The following is a 14103-nucleotide window of genomic DNA, read 5'->3' as shown; positions in this document are numbered from 1 at the left end:
CCCCCCCCCCTAACTCCCTTTGCAAAAGGTTTGCTGTCACTTAGAAATAAGACCATAGCTCTTACAGTCATTTTCATCACAGGCTGACCAGAGTGTTCTCCCAGCCTTATACATGTATACATGCTAACATTTTCATCTTCAGATTGGGAGTAACCTTAGCAAATATTTGCACACATTAGTGAGGTCAGATTCAATCTTCAAAAGGTCAAGACTATCTGTTTACACTATCTACACTTTTTGTAATGAAATATTTTCTTGGCAGAAATCATTCACAGATAAACACATTCGCAATAGCTTGCAGCTAGCTCTTTTTGCAAAAGCTAATAACAAATTGAATGGAGGTTAATAATATTTCTGAATAACTTCACATTATGATCATCATCTGCTAATAAACTTTAGTGTATATATACATGTCAAATTAATATCGTATTTTGGGGTCAAGTGGAGGTCATTAAACCATAACCTACAGGCTCCAGTTTCAGGAATATAGCCTGTATCTTTTTAAGTTTTTCTAAAGCATTACAGTTGATAAAACGTTTCTCTGTTAAATCCCTAAGTCAAGAAATTTCTTACAGTTAAGTGTTTGTTACACTTGGGGGCAGATCATATTTGAACAAAATTGTTGTAAATTGAATTCCTGTTACTTTAACCCTTTTATTCCTATATAACTTTAGTAGACTCTACCATGCATTGATGTGGATGAGTCCATTAGGGTCTACAGTGGTGAAAGGGATAAGAGAGACAGCTGGTAACAGTTTTATATCAGTCTTACTCTGTGGTAGCGTTGTACAGTAGCGTATGGTGGCCATGGGTGATATTTTTGTACAATGAATAACCCCTGTAATATTACATGTATCACGGAATTAGATTATCTACCGGTAAGTCTAAGTCCGTGCATGTATCAACAGTTAAAAAAAATCAGCTGTAAAATTGGCATATACATGATGAATTGGACTATATGGGTTTCACATTTAAAAAAAAAATATAAAAAAAAAGGAATTTGGCTTGAGACTACATTATTTGCCATTTACGGATCTGTGTCTACACAACAAAAGCTAGCTTTTCATGTAGTCTATTTTTGTACTCAGCACATGTGTAAATATTTGGGTTAAAAACCATGTTTTTTTGCATTTTTTTGCATTTTTTGATGTGGTAACCATGGTTTTCACAAGTCCCAAATCTGGGGAAATCACTTTTTGAAAAAATAATCATTCTTCTAAAAAAAACGTATTCAAAATGTAGTTTATAAATATATGTATATATGTTGGTGTGCTGTGCAGGATGAATCCGCTATTCATGTTTATCCGAGACATGCCCTTTATTTTTAGGGTCAAGCCATTTCTACTGTACTCTGCTACCTATGATTTACATAATAAAACACTGTTTTTAAGTGCCTAATTCAAGGCAATTGATATAATGTACAGTCACGTATTTAAAAAATATCAGATCAGGGAAGTAATCAGTACAATAGACTTGGGAAAGGCTTTTTATCTATTTCTGATGAATAGTCAACCTGTTTTCCCTTAATATCTAACTTCTTCATGAAATCTGTTATTCAGATTATCAATTTGCAATCATTTTTAAAGATCTCAAGCACATGTTTCTCCATGACAGATGAATACGACAACTGTAATCAAATTGGGATTTTTCCTTGTCCGATGCGTTGTTTTTTGATAAACATCTGGAATAAAGTATAAAAGTTTTAACATGTATGTATAATATGAATTCATTAATTTGCCAAAACTGCCCTCCACCAAATGAATCTGCTTTATAATATACTTTATACTCTGACAGAACAGCTAGCGTTGTTAATCTTTTTAGAGATACCATATAAAACCTAATGGGCTGATCCTGTGTTCTTGTCTAGTGCCCTCTGCCACCTTGTTTCTGCTATTAATAGCGTGGGTATTTTTTTCAGCAATAAACAAAAATGTCAACAACTCCTATTTAACAAGAACATGTCAACCATGTTGCAAAACGAAAGCAGAGGAGAAAAATCAGACAGCCCATTTAACTTTGTATCTCAACTGTGCAATATTATATTGCTAATAATTACTCTTTTTAGTGCACCCCCTAAAAATATGTAAAGTTAAACTTTGTAGGTTTGCAGTAACCAAGTCTTTTGCTGAACAAACTTTTGCAAAGACTTCAAAATTTTCAAAAAGATTCTTTTATCAAATGAAAAATGCTGTTACAAATCATTCTTACATATAAAGTGCTTCCACATTTGTTAAGAGTTTTCAGCATCCTGGGTGGTAATAATGTTGAATGTGGTAAACAAGATCATTAAAATAAATAAAGTAAATGATTATGTATCTTTAATTCTCCTTACAGATAGAGGTTGCTGTAGACAAGAGCCTGAAAACTTTGACAGACAGAAGAGCCGAGGAATACAAGGTAAATAAGAACAGCAAAATTGAGTGATTACGTAGAAGATAAACACTTTTAACAGTGATGATGGAGTATGGTTTATATCCAATAGATGGAGTATGGTTTATATCCAATAGATGGAGTATGATTTATATCCAATAGATGGAGTATGGTTTATATCCAATAGATAGAGTATGGTTTATATCCAATAGATGGAGTATGGTTTATATCCAATAGATGGAGTATGGTTTATATCCAATAGATAGAGTATGGTTTATATCCAATAGATAGAGTATGGTTTAAATCCAATAGATGGAGTTTGGTTTATATCCAATAGATGGAGTATGGTTTATATCCAATAGATGGAGTATGGTTTATATCCAATAGATGGAGTATGTTTCAGGTAGGTATGTTTACTAGCTTCATTGAGTACCTTGGGCCGTTTTCGTTTATCATGGTCCAACGGGTTGAACTGGTTAGACCAGAGCTGTTCGTTTATGAAACAAGGTCGGACCCAGTAATTTGATGCTCCTTTCAGGCGAGTCTTGACAAAGCCTTGCAAAGCCTGCATAAACATTTGCAGGCTCACCGGGATTTATACCAAAAAATGTCACATTTAAAAACGGACTTACCGGCTGTTCTGTATAAAAAAAGCAGGCCCTTGGCATTTCATATTTGAGATTGAATTCATGAGACAGCCAGACTTGTTATAAATCGAGGTATTGAAGTTTTACCAGACACTGTTTTAACTCAATAACCATTGTTCCTGAAACGCTGAGGTGTCAGCTCCTAACTGTACCATAGATTGTGACAACTAATAGCTTATTACATGTCAACTAATGGGTCTCTGTTTTAATTGATGATGTGAGGTTAAAAATAACAGACATGTAAGCTATAGAGCCACCTTTTTGAAACAAGCATTCTAAATTTAAACAGTCAATACGCTCCCAACACTTTGTAGAATTGTCATCCATTACAGCAGTATTGTGTGAAAGTGACCTATACAAAGCGAACTAGACCGAAGCGATCGTATGAAAAAGGGACTTTTTCTTCGAAGTTCGCCGGATTCCATCTTGGATAGCAAATTATCTAGGTCTCCATCAGAGACATAAATGTCTGCCAATAAAAAAACCAGGATCGGTAGACCCGACCAAAACGTGTAATTTCAAAGCAAAGCAGATTCATTGATTATGCACCTTTCAAAAAGCTGATCAACGGGTGACAAGCAAGACTTACTGTTGATGCTCATCGGAAACCATGTAAAGAATCGGAACAACGTTCAGAAATAGTTTTTTGTAATGGCATGTAATTTGTAATCTTCACCTACTCAAAAATGTGAATTATTTGCTGTTTTAGGCTAAAAGAGGGACATACGCTGTTGCCAAGGATCGGGAGAAAGGGGAGGAAACTCTGTCAGAGGCTCGTGCAGGGAAAGGAAAATTCTCCGAGAAAGAGATGTCCAAGGTTTGTTTATATGCAATATGCTGTGTTTTCTGAAAAATTTGAATTTTACACTCGGTGTAGACTGATAACCTGACCAGATATATGTCACCTCTTACGAATGTGAATTTTGTTGCATAGAAAAATCATTAAATTTACACATATTTAAAATTTCTTCAATCATTTAATAACATTAAAAGCTTATGTTTTTCTCAGCATGGCAAATGAGGAAAAAAATCCTACTGCAATACTTAAATTCAGTTAACAGTAATCAGAAGCTGAGATTTCCATGCATTTTCCAGATATTAAGTGTTCTTTTACAGATTGATAAAGTTGATGTACAGCTATGTGGTATATACATTTTTCTTTAAAATTTTCCAGTTGGATAAGAAATGTGAGCAAGCAGCGAAGATGTTACGAAAAGCAGACAAAGACTACTGCGAGTTATGTGAGAAGGCAGAGGCCGCCCGTCAGGAATGGGATTTCTCTGTGTGTAAGGTATGGATATGCTGGTACCACCAATAATCTGGTGTATTTGATTTTTTTTTATATATCGCCAGATAGCAATCCGATTCCTAATTTGCTATATCTCAACTTCCTGACACAATTCAAAAGTATAAGCTTCAGTTCGCAGTTTTTTAAAAATAGGTCTACCACAATAATTAGACTGTCAGCTTATGAAAACAAATAAATGTTTCCTTCAAGTCAGCATAATTCAGTGTGAAATATGTCAGTATGCAATAATGACTAGATCATCTATGTCTTAGAATCTCTGCAACAGTGGACCACACAATCAAGGATCGCTGTTTCACTGACAAAATCTGTAACTAAGCGTTGGAAACTGATTTTTTTCTGGCATAACTATATAGTTTCGATAAATCATTTCTGAAAAGAAAACCACACCTTGGGGAACTTTTATATAAAAATGGAGATGAGATCAGCAAAACATTGTTGACAATAGTGTATCTTTGCTGCATTTTCCACTTAAACTTAAAAAAGGGGGAGGTTGTAATACAGTAAACAAAAAAATAGGGGAATTACAATACAGTATGTACTAATTCCTCACCATCCTAACAAAATATTATAAGTCAGTTAGAGTTATTTCCCCTTAAATTTGTTATTTACCAGTAAGAGTTATCTCCCGTTTATGTTTGTACCAGTAGATGAAGAAATGCATTTTTTAATCACAAGATGAAAGTTTTAATGAAATATTTTTTAAGCAAAATGTATATTATAGTAATTAAAGGTATATTTTAAAGACAGTTTTATAATTTAATAACATATATTAGGAAAATTTATGCAAAACTAATTTGTATGCAAATTAGCTATAGTTGTGTCACTGCACTTTTTCACAGCATAAGTAGCGAAGAGTGAACATTAACTAATAAAAAGGGCCTTTGTTGTGATTGACACTTGGTACCCTCTGGGTTCCAAGCGGAATGACAATCAAGACATTTCGGAGGCACAATTTCTGTACACCGGTGGCAGTTGGTGTTCATCTGACCTGACGCCCCACAAAATACAATTAATTAAAAGGTCAATTCAGGGGAAGTCAACCATTGAGACTTGATTTTGAGATTGGCTTCGGGTAGAGAAGGATAGGGCTATCAGACAATTTTCATTAAGGAAAGCAGCAGTAGACATATATGTATAATCGGACAACCAGATTACTTTGGCAAGCCATGGACTAATAGTGCCATAAAACCTTATCACTCCAATTGTATTGCTGAGTTATTTTAGAAAAAAATATAGAAAGTACATTATTTCTAACTAGGAAATTGTGTAGATTTGTATAATTATGTTTTTTTCAGAAATATTCCTGAATGGAAAGAAAAATGTATTATGAATAAATTGGTTTGAATGTTGAAGAATTTTTGAATTTTAAATGAGAGTGTTTTTGTTTCAAAACATTTTTATTAAAATTTTATTTCCTTCTTTGATATTCTTTGAAACAATGAAATGTAGTTTTTGTTAACAGATGTTTTTTTCATTTGTGTATATATCAAGTGTACATGTTTATATTATTCTTTCAGGGAAGTGCACAGCTACAAACGTTAGAGGAGGAGAGAATTAATAAAATGTCGGAGTATCTAAACCAATACAACAGCCACATTTCTGTGTTAGGGCCACGGCTCACACAGGTAGGTCAAACCATCGTCACAGTAGTTTAGGGCCCTGGCTGGCTCACAGGTAGGTCAAACTATCGTCACAGTAGTTTTGGGCCACAGCTCACACAGGTAGGTCAAACTATCGTCACAGTAGTTTAGGGCCACGGCTCACATAGGTAGGTCAAACCATCGTCACAGTTGTTTAGGGCGATGGCTGGCACAGGTAGGTCAAACCATCGTCGCAGTAGTTTAGGGCCCTGGCTGGCACAGGTAGGTATTGTTAGTGTTATGACCTCTAACTGTAGGAAGAGGTGAACTTTTACACAGGTAAGACAAACATTTATCACAGTAGTTTAGGGCTCTGGCTGGCACAGGTAGGTCTTGCTAGGGTTCCGACATATATATCGTAGGTAGAGGTGACACTTTATACAGGTAAGACAAGCATTCATCACAGTAATGTTAGGGTCCTGACTGGCATTGTCAGGTTGTGCCAACACGCTGGAGGTTTAATTAAAATACATATTTTTATGCATGAAGGTAAAAACCCTGTAAATCTATCATCATCGTCGGATACCCTAGGCTGATTTCATGATGAAGAGTGAGTAGCGAAACGTTATCAGCTGTGGGTATCTGAGGATGATCTAACATGTGCATTGCAGGGATTGTTTTTGCTTAAAAACATTTTTTATTAAATGTTGTATACATGTATGACTTGTATTTCTTTAAGAGTTTAATTAAGATTTAACTTTTCTACACTGACAGCAATCAGAGGACAGTTTTCTAAATCGGTAATAACGCCCTTGTTGTTTCAGAGTTGTGACCGTCTCCACGAAGCTGTTATTTCTGTTGACCTTCAGTCAGACCTTCGGACAATCGTCCAACAGAAAGGATCCACCCAGACCACACCAGAGCAGATTCTTCTAGACTGTTATGTACGTTTTACTGTTTACATTCACTTGTGCATGTGGGTATATCAGACTTGCCAACTCTCCTTATACTGGAGGGAAACTCCCGATTTTGAATCCTAAAATTGAGTATTTTCAACTAGAGAATTTGATAAATCATTCCGATTTTCTAAGATCTGATGATTTCATCTGAAAGAACAGCAAAAAGAATGCCATTAAAAAGTGCAAGAGTGTACATATATACATTTTATTTATGCTTTTAATTCCGAACAATCATAATCTCCCCATGGAAATTTCAAAAAGTCAGCAAGTATAGTATATTCTTCTATATAACAATATGTTGCTGACTGCCACTTCCAATGAACACGTTTTTGTAGTATGTGTATTGCTTATATGTTGTTTTTGCTCTTATATGGTCATGTTTTTCTGTGATCCAAATGTTGTCGCATTACATAGCTGTGCATTTTGGTATTTTTATACAGTCAGAAGATATGCAATTTAGCATGAAAGGCGAAAGACGAAAAAATTGTCTACAAAACTACCTGCTGTATCTGAGACAAGCAATAGAGAGGGAACGGAAAGGAAGAGAAGGTAACTAAGCAGCGTTGCATGAATAGATTTCATTTTCTATAACATGATTTATTGTCTTTAGTTTACGATAAAATTCCTGTGATGGTGAGCTTCCTTTATATTTTCATATTGATTTTATTGAAGACATTGCTGTCAAACCTCCCTCATTTTGACCAAAATTTACCAATCTCCCTTGAAACTCCCTCATTCAAGTTCAAACTCACACAACTCAAAATTTTACATCCTGTGGTCCAATGATCACCTAGTTACTGCAGGGTGTATGTAATGATCATAGCAGGTGTGTCTGAATCAAATGTATGTTTTATGGAGTTATTTTGATACATAAAAAGGGAAAGATAAATAAACTGAGCAAAGCAGTTTCAGTTTCACACTCTTTCGCTCTCATTTGAAATGTGCAATGAGGGACATTCCCTTCGGAGGTTTCAGAGGTTGATACCTTTGTAAAATATCGGGACCAATCAGGTTCTTTGTTACCGTTGAGATACTTTTGATTAACAGTTGACATGCGGATATAATATTCTAAAATCTTTTTCATTAACAGGTGTGGAAAAACTGGTTGAGGTGTACAAGCAGCGACCTAATTTTGCCGATCAAGATGCTCAAGATGATGCCAAGCAAAGGTTATCACAGGTAGGCAAATAGAGATATTACCACAGGTAGGCAAATAGAGATATTACCACAGGTAGGCAAATAGAGCAAGTATAGATATTATCACAGGTCGGCAAATAGAGCAAGTAAAGATATTATCACAGGTAGGCAAATAGAGCAAGTTAAGATTTTATCACAGGTAGGCAAATAGAGCAAGTAAAGATATTACAACAGGTAGGCAAATAGAGCAAGTAAAGATGTTAATAAAATATTAAATTGAAAAATCTGCCTTTTTCCTGGGATGAAATATTTACTATGGTTTCCCTTGTTTTATTTCTAGGTGACATTTATGATGAATTTTCTGGAAGCTAGTCATTTTAAGATGGCCTCAGTACTTGCCAAGCTGGAGGGACAACAGAAACTAACACACAAGTTCTCACAATACATTGAAACAGCTCGAGATAAACAGGTACCACCAATCTTACGTTTCTCTCCTATCATTTATTTGAGATGGATATTTCAGAAAGTAGGGCAGGGATCAACACTAGTCCTTAAGTTTAAGATAATTAAAATTCAGCAAGGACCTTACCTTAGTACACTTTAAAAATAGACATATCTTGTTCTCATCAGTAGCAGCTGCTTTGTTGATCTTTTTTCAATTCAACCTGATGAATTAGTTTAAGAACTGTCAAAAGAAAAGTTTATGAAATATCATTTTCACATAAGAATTATGTAGCATCATAAAAGCCTGTCTTCCATTCAACCTGAAATGTAATTAAGTACATATATGTGTGTGTTTATTTGAAAAATAAAAAAAAAAAAAAAAAAATAAAAAAAAAAAAAAAAAAAAAAAAATGATAAAGTGGACCAGTTGAATCTGACACTGTGATAGATCAAACAAATTGGACAGAGTGTCAGAAAAAAGGGTTTTAAAATGAAATAAAATTGAGTATTTGAAAAAAAAAATGAAAAAAAATGATAGAGTGAACCCGTTTGAATCTGACACTGTGTTAGATCCAACAAATTGGACAGAGTGTCAGAAAACGAGGGTTTTATTTGACAGTTTTAGAAAGGAATACAGCTGTGAGTCGGATATGTCAGAATGTCAAAATACTCAGGGTTCAGATTGGATGAATTTCAGTGTAACATATCAGAATGTAAACAAACGTTTCCCATATTTCTGCAGAGTATTCCTATCAGTACACTGAAGTTGCCCATGAACCTGGCGTTGGAGGGAAGCTCCGGATACGATGTCACATCGGTAACCGTGGGGGCCTTGGCAAGTCAGGGTGGTGACACGTACGAGGATTTCGGTACGCAGTCTTCTCTGGAGCAATTTAGTAACTTCTCTACTGAAGAGTTCTGATTTACATTGTTCTTGCCTATGAAAGTTTTAAGTACATGATAGAGAAATAGTGTTCTTCCATGTCTCTCGAGTACTTGAATTTTATTTTTTATTTCTCATAAAATATATATATCGCAATACTCTACCTTGTTCATTAAGGAAATTTACATTAGATAATCATAAGCTTATATACAATATTTAGGCCTTTTGTCATTGATAGTTTCAAGCAGACAGCATTAAAATTGTTTTCAATCTTCCACCAGATGACGATGAGTTTGATGAAATTGGAGAAACACATGTGATTGGTCGATGCAAGGTTATGTACGAATACTGTCCGTCACAGAATGACGAGTTACCAATACAACCAGGTAAGAAATCGCCACAGAACAACCAAGTTTTTACAAGTTAGAATGGATATTACCGCTTATTACGGCTAATCTTCCACCGTCTAATTTTCTCTTGTTTTATATTTAGGGGACTTAATAAACATCTACGAGAAACAGCCAGACGGATGGTGGCAAGGAGAGTTAAGAGGACGTGTCGGTATCTTCCCTGCCACTTATGTACAGGAAGTGTGACCGGGGCAAGGTCTTGCCCCTTGGGATTAGGGGTCAGACTCCTGGAGATTGAAAGTCCAAATTGAAAAACTGAACCTGTGTGGTTTAAATGAACTGACCCTTGTGAAATTTGGAACAGATTCATTTGAGATTTAAAGGTCAGACATGAGGGGTTAAAAATGTCTGACCTTGTTGGGAACACAGGCTGGAAAACGAATAAATGTTGTGACCCAGGAGGGATTGAATTTCTAAGGCCCAGAGGATGAAATAATTGAACCGAGGAGACAAAAGGTTTCTACCTCTGGGGTGTTGATGTCTGAACCTGCAATATTTTGGAACTGACACTTGGGGTTGGAAGTCTGACCCGTAAAATCTTGAAACTGACTCGCACGGCTCGGTAGATATGACCAACAGGGATGAAAAAGACACACATAGTGCTAAAGACATCCTGTGAATGAATTGTGCATTGAGACGTCAGGGTTGAAGACTATACAATGTATTCTGTCGGGAGAATACAGATAAATTATAATACACTGCGATTGTCCTAATATTTCTGTTTGTTGTATATAAACCACAGGATATTCACAGTGTATACTGTTAAAACCTGTACACATTTTTTACATTGTGTAATCGATTTGAAAAAAAATATTTCTTCATTTCCACTTTTTGAAAGGGTCTTTATTACCAATGATTTTGATTGCTAAGGAAACTATTGATTTCATAATGTCTACCACTGCCCTGTATACATTATACAGTAGACCTATTTATACTGCCACCAATTTTCCAGAAAATGTGTGGCATTATAAAGGGATTTGGCAATAAACTTAGGGAAATGTATTAACTCATTTACCCCTAAAGACACATTTGAGCTCTTCCAATTCAAAGGTTGGAATAGTTCATTATGAAATTTCTGGGGTGAATGAGATAAGGAATTGGTAAGAAAACATGAAAAAAGGAACATTGAAATATGCTGGCGGTAAACAAGATTGCAAATAAAACAAGGGGCATTATATTGAGGTTCCAGTACTGTATTGGGAAATATGTAAGATATGACATCTTACATGGTTGCCTTGGATTCAGGATTTTGTGAAAGTGTGGCCAGTGTCCAAGCTCCAGTGGGGGCATATTGTCGGGAGGGCGGTGTGAAAGCTGTAGAAATACAGCTTTATATACTTAATAAAATGTTCCTGACCCCAAGGGACAGCCTAATGGGTTTGCCTTTGGATATATAAATATGGTATATGAAATATAATGACAGATGTAATGTATTGTAAAAAGAAATACTTTTCAAATAATTCAAATACAAAAACTCTTAGTTACATGATACACATGGTTTGATTGAATACATTGTTTGAGATATGTTTACTGTGCATTAAAAGACGATTGTCTCATCCATCAGGTGGTAGAGTTCCTTCCCCTTGTACAAGTGTAAGAGGTTGAATGTGTGAGTGGACTTTATATAATGTGACATAAGATATCCAGTTTCTGATATGTGATGGTTGTAGCTTTGTTTATTATATGTCTATATTATGCTTTAAAATTATCATCAGATAGCTCAATATTAAAAGCAATAGTCTGAATAAAATTGGAAAAAAATCTGATACTCGAAGGATGTGGCCATTACTTTGAACTGCTTGTAAGTTGTATTTGAATGGGGAATATTAATGGCATTATTTTGCATTCAGTTATTTTTCAAGTGGCTGTAAAAGGTTGGTCACACTAACTATAAGTTGTATATGTCACATATGTTATTGCAGTGACTTTGACGCAGTATTTGACCTTGTGTCAAATTTCTTGTTGATGTCACATGTCATTGTGTAATAAGTTGAAGATAAGATTTGTTCCATAAACAAGAATTTTTGCAGATGTACTGTAAAAATGTGCATCTAAATTAATTATTGATTGACTTTCTCTTTCTGTTTACAAAAATCAGACTTTCAATTTTGTTAAGTCTTTTGTATATATATATAGATCTGCAAAAAAAAATATCCTCAGATTAGGTTACTCATTCAGGTCTATAAAACAATGTATTGACCTCATTAAATGTCCATAATTGTTAATTATTACAACAGCGTAGTTACCACATATCACAGGAGTGAATTGATAAAACACTTTACCCTTTCACCCCTTGGTAACTTTAATAGACTCTATACCATACATTTAAATGGATGAGTCCATATGGTCTACAGTGGTGAAGGGGTTAAATTCACCACATCTTTACTCTTCAAATAAATATATTTATGCATATGTATTGAAAATGCCTTAGGATTGAACAGTTTTGTTCAACATACATTTAGAAAGTTATATTGTATGTTCATACTGTTGATATTCAAAACGTTTTGAAAACGGGTTCAGAACTACCATGTTCACGTTATGTTGTGGTGTCAAATTGTACATGTAATTTAATGTATGCGAATTTAGTCTTGAGTTTATGCCAAATTGAAAATTGAAATTTAGAAGAGAAAATGTATATTTAGGGATGTAAGCTATCTTACAGTAACATGTACTTCATTACAAAAAAAAAGAGTTCCACTCTGGAATTGCTGGAAGGGAGAGAACTCTAAAACAAATAAAAATTATGTTGTGTAAGGTAGCATCTATCCTTAAGCCTACTGTCTGAATATAATTAAAATCCTAGTACCCTCTAATAGATCATGAAATGCATATTTTGAAGCTTCAAACAGTAAAGATATCATCTATTTTTTGATACTTTGTTGCATATTATGAGACCAATAAAGATGGTAATATTATTAGAATTCTTTCTTTCTGATAGAGTACAAAATTAATGTATACACTTGTTGGCTTCGGTTGAGGGTTACAGGTGTTTTTTTTTGCTAGACTTGGAGGCCAAACTGGAATTTTTTTGTCATGTCCAAATTTGGTAACAATGAAATATAAATGATTCTGGGGAAGATTTATGAAATTTACACAAAAAACAACCATTAACATGTTGATAATGTTGTTGTTGTTGTTAAGTTCATCTCCAATCAAGTTCGTGAAAAAATCTACCAAAAGTTTTGACGAGATGATCAAAATTCCGCCCGTCGGTCACCAGTTAAAATAATGGACCAGGCAAGAGCTCAAGTTATCAATGAACAGTCAGTTTTTCAATTATCTGGAGACAATTTTCTTGCTGCATTTTTCACATAGTTCTGAAGAAGTATAGGCAATTTTATTATCAGAGTATAACAGTTGTAGTAGCTAATGTAACAGTTGGAGCAAGTTTCAAAGCCACAGGGTTGTCTCCCTTTTTTAAAATATTTATTATTTACAATATTAAAGCTTTTTTACACTAAAAAAAAATGATAACAGATTGTACTTGAAATTCTTATTTTTCACTTCATGATGAATTTTCCATTTTTGTAAAACTGACATTTTGTTCATCATTTTTTTTTTTTTTTTTAAATACTGGGTTATATTTGAATTATTATTGTCTGGGGTTGTTTTATGATAAATATATCAAAATTGTCTCATTATAAAATTAAGCTTTAATTGGACTGTTTTGAATTGGTGTATCAATATACCACAATTCTAAATGGACTTTATTAGACTATTTTACTGAATTACTGATGATATTATTAACCTGCTTGAAAAAGGTTGGTAAACAAGTGCTCAACATTTGTGAGATTTCTAGCATAATATTTTATGATAGAACTATAAATAACATTGATTTCTTCTATCTGTATTTCATTTCGTTTTTTTCTGTCAGTTGTAAATCATCCTTAAACTTCTTTGGTTTGTAAACATTTTCCGTAAAAGTTGTCCATTTACATGTTAAGACAGAACATTTGTATCAATATTTGTTGCTAAGTAACTGTACCACTGTGTTGATAAGATTATAGCTTTATGTTACTCTTTTATATTAAAATGAAATTCCAAACCTATTTCTTGAATGTCATGTCTGTTTCTTTTCTTTGTATCCTTGAAATAAAAAAAAATGGAATAAGAGATTTTTTCATAATGCTTGATGAGGCAGAGTATCAGGTAAATGGCTATAAATCTTTTTCCTTGTCATAAGCAAGACTTAAATATGAAGCATTTCAAAACAGTAAGGTAATCCTGTAAAATCCTACGCCTTCTGTACCTGAGAAAGGATCTTAACTGATCTTTGGTTGGACTAGTCATGGGCCAAGGGGACAACCCATTGTATAAATTAAGTTAGTGCCACACCTAAGAGGTGTTTGCCTGCAATTTTTAAA

At 34.3% G+C, this 14103-nt stretch overlaps 1 protein-coding gene across 7 annotated transcripts in view; it reads left to right on the top strand.

Annotated features, from left to right (window-relative positions):
- The window catches only part of LOC110460102 (nostrin-like), a 60690-nt gene extending 46902 nt beyond the window's left edge, over positions 1-13788 (top strand). For all 7 annotated transcript variants that reach the window (XM_021512827.1, XM_021512821.1, XM_021512826.1 and 4 more), the window contains 11 exons: positions 2335-2397; positions 3727-3834; positions 4192-4308; positions 5844-5951; positions 6731-6850; positions 7306-7414; positions 7956-8044; positions 8343-8471; positions 9189-9315; positions 9611-9715; positions 9822-13788. In XM_021512827.1, the coding sequence (XP_021368502.1) occupies positions 2335-2397; positions 3727-3834; positions 4192-4308; positions 5844-5951; positions 6731-6850; positions 7306-7414; positions 7956-8044; positions 8343-8471; positions 9189-9315; positions 9611-9715; positions 9822-9925 (1179 nt within the window). In that variant the 3' untranslated portion in view covers positions 9926-13788. The remainder of the gene's footprint in view (positions 1-2334; positions 2398-3726; positions 3835-4191; positions 4309-5843; positions 5952-6730; positions 6851-7305; positions 7415-7955; positions 8045-8342; positions 8472-9188; positions 9316-9610; positions 9716-9821) is intronic.
- The last annotated feature ends 315 nt before the right edge of the window (positions 13789-14103 follow it).

Source organism: Mizuhopecten yessoensis, unplaced genomic scaffold (genome assembly GCF_002113885.1).
Source record: "Mizuhopecten yessoensis strain PY_sf001 unplaced genomic scaffold, ASM211388v2 scaffold10317, whole genome shotgun sequence".
Lineage (NCBI taxonomy): Eukaryota > Metazoa > Mollusca > Bivalvia > Pectinida > Pectinidae > Mizuhopecten > Mizuhopecten yessoensis.
This window is presented reverse-complemented; position numbering and strand designations above follow the sequence as displayed.